The sequence below is a fragment of the Castor canadensis genome, chromosome 1, assembly GCF_047511655.1.
Source record: "Castor canadensis chromosome 1, mCasCan1.hap1v2, whole genome shotgun sequence".
Classification (NCBI taxonomy): Eukaryota; Metazoa; Chordata; class Mammalia; order Rodentia; family Castoridae; genus Castor; species Castor canadensis.
In genome coordinates, this window is record NC_133386.1 from 202,898,437 (window position 1) to 202,907,806 (window position 9,370).

General features: G+C 52.9%; 1 protein-coding gene across 5 annotated transcripts; it reads right to left on the bottom strand.

Moving 5' to 3' along the window:
- Positions 1–1,685: 1,685 nt before the first annotated feature.
- Positions 1,686–9,289, bottom strand: Gal3st3 (galactose-3-O-sulfotransferase 3). Of its 5 annotated transcripts, none has more exons than XM_074049452.1 (4): positions 9,013–9,289; positions 6,069–6,182; positions 5,438–5,747; positions 1,686–3,455 (listed from the first exon to the last, which is right to left on the bottom strand). In XM_074049452.1, the coding sequence occupies exons 3-4, from the start codon at positions 5,560–5,562 to the stop codon at positions 2,285–2,287; spliced, it is 1,296 nt and encodes a 431-aa protein (XP_073905553.1). In that variant the 5' UTR covers positions 5,563–5,747; positions 6,069–6,182; positions 9,013–9,289; the 3' UTR covers positions 1,686–2,284. The 5 variants fall into 5 exon arrangements, with proteins under 5 accessions (XP_073905553.1, XP_073905540.1, XP_020020336.1 ...); XM_074049439.1 differs by having other exon boundaries at positions 5,438–5,770; XM_020164747.2 differs by lacking the exon at positions 6,069–6,182 and having other exon boundaries at positions 5,438–5,744.
- Positions 9,290–9,370: the final 81 nt, after the last annotated feature.

The following is a 9,370-nucleotide window of genomic DNA, read 5'->3' on the forward strand; positions in this document are numbered from 1 at the left end:
GAGCCAGGGCACTTCAACCTTTTTGTACCTCAGTTTCCCTTTTGGTAAGTGGGGATAAGAATAATACCTAACTTGCAGGTAATGTAAGATTCAACTAAAATGAATGAAGAATGGAGAAAAACACCTAGCACACGCAGTAAGTCCTCAATAAATGTCAGCTAGTGCCATTGTCGTGCCTTCTCCCAGCACCATTTGCATATTCTTTTTCTTTTTTTTGGTGGGACTGGGGCTTGAACTCAAGTCTTCACACTTGCAAAGCAGGCACTCTACCGCTTGAGCTATGCCTCCAGTCTGATTAGTGTGTTTTGGGAGAAGAGACTGCAGGAAGAGCCTACCCCAAAGGGTACACGAAATGTTCATGGTTCCTTCTTTCATCTCAAAATGTGACTTTTTTTTGTGTGGTGCTGGGGTTCAACTCAAGGCCTCATGCTTGGCGCTCTGTCACTTGAGCCAGATCTACAGCTCTTTTTAATTTAATTATTTTTCAGATAGGGATTCAAGTTTTTGCCTGGGCCAGCCCGGACTGAGATCCTCCTACCTATACCTCCCGAATAGCTGGGATGATAGGCATGCATCACACTCAACCTATTGCTTGAGATGGGGTCTGCGTAACTTTTTCCCTGGGCTGGCCTTGAACTGCACCCTCCTTCCCTCCTGCTATGAGGTCCTCACCAGAAGCTGAGCAGATACTGGTACCATGCTCCCAGCCTCCAGAGCCAAAATAAACTTTTTAGAAATTAACCAGTCTCAGGTATTTTGTTATAACATTAAAAAAAAAAACAGTATGATAAGAGCATCATATGACCTGCCAACTGACTGCTGCAAACTTCATTGCCCAAACAGGTCAACCATTGTCTCTGAAAAATGAGAGGAGCTGATAGCGGCATCTCATTCTTCACTTTACATTCTTTCAGAAGGTCCTAGAAACCAGCCTAGCCTGTGGCATGTGACCTTTATTTGAATGGCACTAAGCATGGCACTTAAGAAGACTCTGAAGCTACACTGTCTGGGCTTCTAGCAGTTCTCTCACCTGGAAAAAGAGTATTTGTCTCAAGTTGATATGCACAAAGCCCTAAATAGGGTCTTACTTTTTTTTTATTACTTGTCCAGCTATGTCAAGTTACAGCGGTCCCAATTCTCTGCCAGTCTCAGGGAAGTTTCATTTGAAAGCACAGGGTATCTTGCTTTGAAAAGAAACTAGGGGGAAGTACTAGTCCTCATCTGGGTCAGAGCTATCACCAGTGGTGACATCAAGGACACACGGGGGAGGTAAAACTGGAGTTAAGAACCTCCTTACTTGAAAATGATCCTCCTGCCAGCCTCCCAAGACAGTGCTCTTCGCTGCAGTCCTTCCTCTTTGTTCCCATGCTAGCTGATTCAGTGTCTCCCAGGAGCTCCATGAGGATAAACGCCCTATGTGCCTTGTTCACCTGAATCCCCAAATTATGAAGGATATGTTCAGGAAATGCTAATTGAATGAAAAGCAACGATTTGGAAAATGAGTAGGGCTGAGGTCCTCATGGTCTGTGTTGGTGAGGAGGGTTGTGGGCCTGTGGGAGAGGCAGTCAGGGGACTGAGTGAGTCTGAGTGCTTGTCTTCATGGCAACAGCCACAGCACCTCCTGGGCATCTGCCTCATTCTGAAAGGTGGGTAGTCTGGTTTTCAATGACTGACATAAAGCCTAACCATTTTAGAGTCGTTTTATTAAAAAAAAAAGAAGAAGAAGAAGAAGAAGAAGAAGAAGAAGAAGAAGAAGAAGAAGAAGAAGAAGAAAAGAAAACCCAACCAAACACAAAACCCAACCCAAGAACTCTTGGTTCTGGGAGCCTGGGAGCAGCGTAGGTCTGTGGTAGGGTAGAACCTGGAAGACAGACAGTATCGGGGTCCCTGCAGCCCTGGGAAAAGCAAGAGCCCAGTGATGCTGACAGGAAGCACAGCCTTTTCCTGGGCTCAGCCCTTCTTTTGGGGCTTGTAGTCATCCACTTTGAGGACTCAGGTCCCAGAAGAAGGCAGGGTGTGTAGTTTTGTATGGCCCTTAGACCTCTTGTCAAAGTCACCAACCAGTTGGGAAGGGGAGAGGGTGGCCCAGGGCTTAATCGGGCCTATTCGTGCCATCCCCGAAGGTGAGGTTCAGCCCACGCTGAGGAGGCGGGCTCAGATGGGGAGATGCACCCCCAAGTTCTGCGTGGGGCTCAAGCCCCTGAGGAAGAAAAGGCCCCGATGGGGCGCAACATGGAGACAGCCTCCTCCTGGGAGGGCAGGACCCACGGGAGACGGGCGAGGCTCAAGGGCCCTGGGGGTTGCGGGGCAGTGATCGGATGGGCCGCGGAGGAGGGTTGTCCAGAACTGGTTCGGGCCTGGCCCGCGCGCCGCCACGGCGCTTCTGCTTGCGCAGCAGATAGTTCGAGTATTGCACCTCCGGCATGGCCAGCTTCAGGCAGGCCTCGGTGGCTGGGCCGGCAGCGCCGCCGGGCAGGTCATAGCCCATGATGTCTACCTTGCGGCTGGGCTGCCACGGCTGCAGCTGCTTGGTGCGGATTTGCGCGGCCGGCCGCAGCACCGGCTCGTTGCCGAAGCAGCGGCGCAGCAAGCGCTGTCGGGCCTCGCGCAGCTCACGCGCCTCGCGCTCCACGCATGCGCGGCCGGCGTGCGCCACGCGGCGCCAAAAGGTGGCGTTGAAATGGTCGTAGAGGCCGGCGTCCAGCGCGTTCCAGGCGCGCGCAGCCCGCGCTAGGGCCGCGGGGATGGCGTCCAGGCGCGAGCTGGCGGCGCGCGCGTTGAGCTTGGCATAGAGTACGTCGTCCAGATCCCAGGCCAGCAGGCGCCGCAGGAGCACAAGCGACTCGTCGAAGTACTCGGCGATCATGACGAGCGAGAAGACTTCCTCCACCTGGCGGATGAGGCCCGCCAAATAGGCGGCGTCGTGGCGCGGGCTGCGCTCGTTGTCGCCGCCCAGGTCGTAGGCCAGCGTGTTGTGTGCGAACATGGCGAAGTGCTCTCCCGCGCGGTAGTAGGCCTCGGGTGCGCGCAGGAAGGCCTCGAGTGACGCGTTGGGCACGCGCCGGAAGGCCGGGCAGTACTGGTTGTAGTAGCTGAAGAGCGACTCAAACATGGCGGCCGGCTCGCGCAGGATGGTGATGTAGACGGTGCCAGGTGGCATGAGGCGCTCGAGCTCCGCGCGGTCGAAGCGCAGGTGGCTCGCCAGCATGTGCGGTGGTCGCGTGGCCGGATGCACAAAGTGCGCCGAGAAGTTGCGTGGGTAGCAGAACTGGTGCTCGCAGCTCGGGTGCGGCAGGGCCACCGTCAGGTTGTGGCGCTCAGCGAAGCGGAACAAGATGTTCTGCACCGTCGTGCCCGCTGTCTTATGCGTCTTCAGGAAGGCCACGGTCATGTGCTTGGGGCGCGGTGGCGACTCCTTCAGAGACGGGCAACTCAAGGGGAACAATTTGGGGTACCTGCAAGACCAAGGGAGTATGCAAGAGAATGATGTGCGAAAGAACCCCGGTCCCTCCCCAGCGGTGGTGGATGTGCCACAGAGTGATACAGCCTGGGCTTTTCCCCTGGGATACTAGAGGAGATGGCCTCTAACATGAGCCTTGTCATCCCTATTGGCCGCACCCCTCTTCACTCCCCTCCCCTAAGTGGCTGGACTTTTTGACGTGCCTGTTGATGTCATCTCAGATTGTATCAGAAGACTGTGGCTTCCATCTTGGGCTTTTTCTCTCTCTCTCTTTGTCTCTCAAGTCATGTTGAGGGAAGCAAGCTGTTCTCTTGGTAGGCATGGTACCACATGGCAGCAGCCCTCAGGAAGCTGAGGCCCTCAGTCCATCAGTCTGCTCGAAGAACTGAAGCCTGCTAAACCACTTGAGTGAACTTGAAGGTCATCTGTCCCTTGTAATCAAGCCTTCAGATGAAACTGCACCCCTGGCAGACACTTTGGTTGCAAACCCATGAAAGACCTTGAACTAGTAGTACCCAGTAAGCTACACATGGATTCTTGGCTGCAAGGTGTTTTTGTTTTTGAGACAGGGTTTCATTCTGTAGCCCAATCAGCCTGGAACTTGAGATTTTTCTGTCCCTGCCTGCTGAGTGCTGAGTGCTGGACTTAAGGTGTACATCACCACCCTGGCTCAGCTACTAAGGTTTTTTTTTTTTTTTTGCCATACTGGTTATTGAACTCAGGGCTTCATGCTTATTAGGCAAGTGCTTTACCATTGTGTATTTTGTTTTTGAGATAGGGTCTTGCTAACTTTTCTTGGCCTAACTTGGTTGTTGTGCCTCTATAGAGTAGCTGGACTACAGCTTGTGCCACTACACTTGGCATCAACTGCTAAATTTTAAGGCAGTCTGTTTGTGCAGAAATGGGTAATATAAGGGACAAAGGCCCTTGGAGATCCTTGAGGAATCCTTTACATATGGAGAAACAGAACTAGAGGAGAATCTGGAGACAACTCAATCACCAAATCCTTTTGTTCTCTGTCTTCTTTCTCAGTTACTCTGTAACTGGCTTAAAGAGTTATATTATGTTTCTGTTAAGGTCTTTGGACATTCCACAAATAGTTCTTGAGCATCCACTATGTGTCAAACACTGTTGTAAACTCCAGTGATACAGTAGTATACAAAACTGATAATACTCCTATCCCTCACAAAACTTTCACTTCTGATTCTCATGAAGCAAGGGCGTTTAGCATTACTAATGACCTATAAGGTCCCTGAAGGCTTTGATTCACTTCCCTGATTCTTACTTACTATCCTGACCATCAGGCAAGGAGGGCAACTCTAAGCAGCTTTGAGAACACCATTGAAGTTTCCTGTCGGCTGGCTTGGGCTCAGGATAATATCTATACATATCACTTGGCAAGTCATTTTGCTGGGCCATTCACACCATTCTCAGAGCCAGACCATGTAGAAAATTGGGAAGTTGAGGCCTTGAGAGGTGCAGGGACTTGTTGGGTTCACAAAGTGAACCCAGGAACAGGGGCTGAGTCCCCATCAGTCATCACTCTGTACCCATATCAGGATGACTAGCTGGTTACACATATCATTACCATTTTATAGATGAAGAAATAGAATGACAGAAGTGAAGGGCTTTGCCCCACACAACGAGTTGTTTGTATAGCCCACTGCAGAGGCACTTGAACACGATGCTGTGGGAAGGAACTGGAAGAAATTGGGCTGGTTTCTACTCCCAGCTAACTAATTCTACAGCTTTGAGCCGTCAATCTGTTCGATGGAGACCACTCCCTATTATGTGTTGCGCCAGAGGATATGTATGGAAATCACTTTCAGAATAGAGGGAGGGAGCAAAACCCAGAGGACTCTTCTGGCAGAAGGAAGAATGGGAAAGGGAGCCTCCAGTTCTGTTCCTAACTAGACAGCTCTGGAGGAATATCCCTCCCCTGGTTCCCGCCCACTTAAAGAGGCCCCGCCCACTTACCAGCTGAGTTGCGCCCCCTGGTGGATGAGGAGGCTCACCGTGGTACACCCCAGCACGAGCAGCAGTATTTTCCTGCGGCTCATCATTTTGGAGACCTGCTGGAGGCGTTGGAGGATGGGTGGCATGGTGGAGTGCCCACTCCTGGACCAGCCAGGGCCTTGCCGCTATCCAGGATTCCCTTCAACAGCACTCATGGGGGCTCCTGGGGCTCTGGTAGCAGGGCCAGTGTTCCGGAGAAGACTGGCAGGAGAAGGAGGCAGGCAGGTTTGCAGTAGGCAGAGGAGATGGGCTCCAGGCCCTAGCAGGACTGCTGCAGAGGAGATCACCAGTGAGCTGGGTGAACAGAGAAGCCAGGCAAGATCAGATTCCTACCTCCCATTACCAAGGCCCTATCTCCTCACTGTTCCTGATAACCTAGTCTTGGGTGGAATTACAGGGCTTGGGTTGTGGCCAACCCTTTAGACTCTAACCACTCCATCTCTTGAGCCTGGTCTCTGCCTCTCTTGTCTCTAACTCGTCTTTGTCTCATGGCTACTTATATGTCTCCACAGTAAGCTGGCTTCAGTACTAGCACATGGCTTAGGACACAGAAGTCTTAGCTCAAGGTTTCCCTTCCTCCAGGATTCCTCACCTGATTGCTTCAGCCAAGGGGTGGTCCTGACTCCCCAGAGACTGATCTCCTCAGGAACATTGGCCAGGCCTTCACATCCTCCACTTCTCGATTGGTACTGCAGTCTTACTATGCCTTCACACACAAACTTACTCCCATTTAATCCTCATTACAACTCTAGTATAAGCATCATTCCTATTTTGCAGATGAAGAAAATGGGGCTCTAAGAGGAGATGTCATCTGTCCATGGTCACACAGGTGATAACAGAAGCACTGGGACTCATACTTACTCTTTCTAGCTCCAAAATCCATGATTTTAGACATTATGAGTGCTGTTTCCACAGAGAACTGACTTTTCCATCCCTGCCCTGGTTCCAGTAATTCTGCATGCTTTTGAGCCCTGAGTCCTCCCAGCTGGGATCCTGCCCTGAGGGCCCAGAACTGATAAATCCAGGAGGGAAAGAGGCACCTGAAATCCTGGAACTCTGTCAGGACTCCATCTCCAGACACCTTAAACCCAGGTGACCCCATCAGCTGACTGTGGTGCAGGTGCCTGGTCAAGGCAACCTGGGAGGGCCAGGGAGGGGTTGGGGGCAGCACAGAGGTAGCTCCTACTTGTCGCCCTACAGAGAATCTCCAGCAGGAGGTAAGTCTCCATCCCAGGTGAGTGGTGGGAGTAAGAGGTGGGAATAGGGCCTGGTTACTGGCCACTCTCCTTTCCCCACAAGAATTCCTTGGCTCAAGGGCATCCCAGGCTTTGGCAGCCCAGGTTGAAAGTCAGCTTCAGCATCCATACCTATCCCTGAACCAGGATGAGTCTGTCTCACCCCAGGGGCATGTGTCCAGCTTCAGGTTCAGCTTCAGCCCTCACACACACATCCCTCTCCAAGGGGAGGAAGTCCTGAAACCTCATGGGCATGTGTATGTGTGTGGAACTAGGACACCTGGTCCCAGGAGAGCTTAGCTGAGGTAACATGAAAACCCTTTTGACCACTACTTCCTCCAGAGTCCTGTGCTTGGCTTCTTAGTCCCTCTTCTACACACTCCTCTCCCCATTAATCCTGGATTACATTTAAAAACTGTTTAAGTAGAAAAATATCTTGGTTATGCTTCCCCTTCTCTCCAGGTCCCATCACCTGGTTTTCTTCATCAGCCTGCAGACAGACTAATCCTGGAGCCAAGGGGGTAAAGGGTCCAGCCAAAGAGGACAACCAAGGGCACAGAAGAAGCAGCCTAGGTCCTCACTGACTTTTCAGGAATTACTGGAGCAGAGCAGAGTTGGCTGGACCTAGGTGGGGCAGCCTGCAGGAGGAAGTTGAGCTCTTGGCCCCTTGAGGATGCATGCCTTCTCTTTGATCCCTACCCTGCCTAGAGAACTAGGTGACATGATGATTTCCCAAGGGGCAAGCCTATCTCCACCTTTGCTAAACTCACTGATTTTACCCTGTTTCCCTTGACAAAGCAGCCAAGTCTATGGGGAGCTGCATTGGCCAGAGAGGGTGAAGGGGGTGCCCTTCCATTCCACTCTTGGGACTTTCTGCACTGCTTGTATGTGGGGACCCAGCCAGACTCCAGTCTGAAGCCTGCTTGGGGATGGGCCTTCATTAGTGCAGGAATTCTGTGGATACCAGTACCCAGGAATAGGCACCAGAGACTTTAGCCATTGGCCACCACAGGCTGCTCACCACCTCCAGATATAGGGTGGTCCATTACTGTGCAGCCTCCACGGTTCCAGAATTCTTCCTGGGACAGTGAGGATCACCCTGCCTTGGGATGGGGGCCCTCCTGGACTTGACTTGCTCCTTCCCCTCCCTTTCTGTGATGTGGTTAGTGCTGCCCTTTTAGAGCACGGGGCACATTTTTCTTCGTGAAAGACCTTCAGGTATTTGAAAGTAAGAACCTTGTCTCCTCTGGGTGGGCTTTTGGCCAGGCAAACCATTCCAGGTCTGGAGAGCGGATGCTGCTTGAACATTGGAGCAGGCCTATCTTTGGGGCAAAGACACCTATTTTGAAGATGGATTCAGAGTTATACGAGGGGCCACCGGACTGGGTTTCCTTCTGGTCTTGAGGTTGGTGTGGATGGGTGGTTGTGTTACAGGGCCAGGCTTTAGAGCAGTGGCCCTGGCTTCTGCCCTAAGACACTTCAGACTAGTCCCCAATCTCCACATTGTCTTCTTCATGGACACAGAGAGATCGAGATCCCCTTGCCATTCAGGGTAGGTCAGGGTGCCAGCCTCATCAGAATACCAGTGCTAATTTTAGTCAGAACAATCTACCTCAGGCTGCTGCCCAGTTTTGCAAATTGCTTTCTTTTCTCTAGGGAACCAAAGAAGAAACAGTATAGCAAAGCCAGATCTTGGAAAACTGGCCGGGATGTCCACCCATTCCTAAAAGATCCCTTTCTCCTCTATTCTCTCCAAGCTTCAGATGCACTTAGATGAAGGGGTATCCTGGCATGGACCACTTGTGCCTGACCTCCTGATGACCTGGAGACTCAACCCTGACTTAGGGAATGGCACAGCCCAGCAAGGAGTGAAAGTGACCTAAGGACCCAGAGAGGAAGGGGCAAGGGCAGAGGGGGTAGCACATTAACCACCTCCCTTCCCCCATTCCCTCAGGCCTGCACCAGGTCCCCCCCAGCCTCCTCTCCCTGTCAGCCACCCCCTGCCTCCCAATTCCCTTCATCCTCCTTTCTTCATCGTTACCCATCCCCACCCCACCCCCATTCCCTCAATTTCATCCCAGTCCCTCCCAGGGATAGGGGTCACTGGAACCTGGTCACCATATGGGATAGGCCAGGTTCACCCTCTTTCCAAGCCCTTTCCCGCTCCATGGGGATAGACTGCCACCTCCTCATTCACAGGGCACTAGGCCCCCCACGACACTCTCCTGCCTTCCCGGTCTCCCATCGCGGTGCTGTCCGCCCTAGTTCTCCCAACCCCAGGCTGGCCACTGCAGTACTCACGCCGTGCCGCGGGGCTCTGCCTCTGACCCGGGTGGGGGGTGCCCTCCGCTCCCTCTGGCCCCTTGTCCTGAAATCCGCGCGAGTCCGAGAGCGCTGGGGACACTGCCCGCAGAGTGCCTGTCTCTCGCCTGGCTGCGCCTGGATGGGATCAGGTGGCGGCGTCCGCTGCACTCGGCTTCTCTCGGCTATGCCCGCCGCCCGTCCCCCACCTCACACCGGAGGCGGGGCGGGAGCGGGGCCCGGCGGCTTAGGGGAGGGGGAGAGTAGAAGCTGAGGGAAGGGGAGGAGGATCCCGTGGCTTGCCTGCTACTGGGGAGCACTCTATTCGGATGGCATCTTTGGATGCAGACATCTTCCC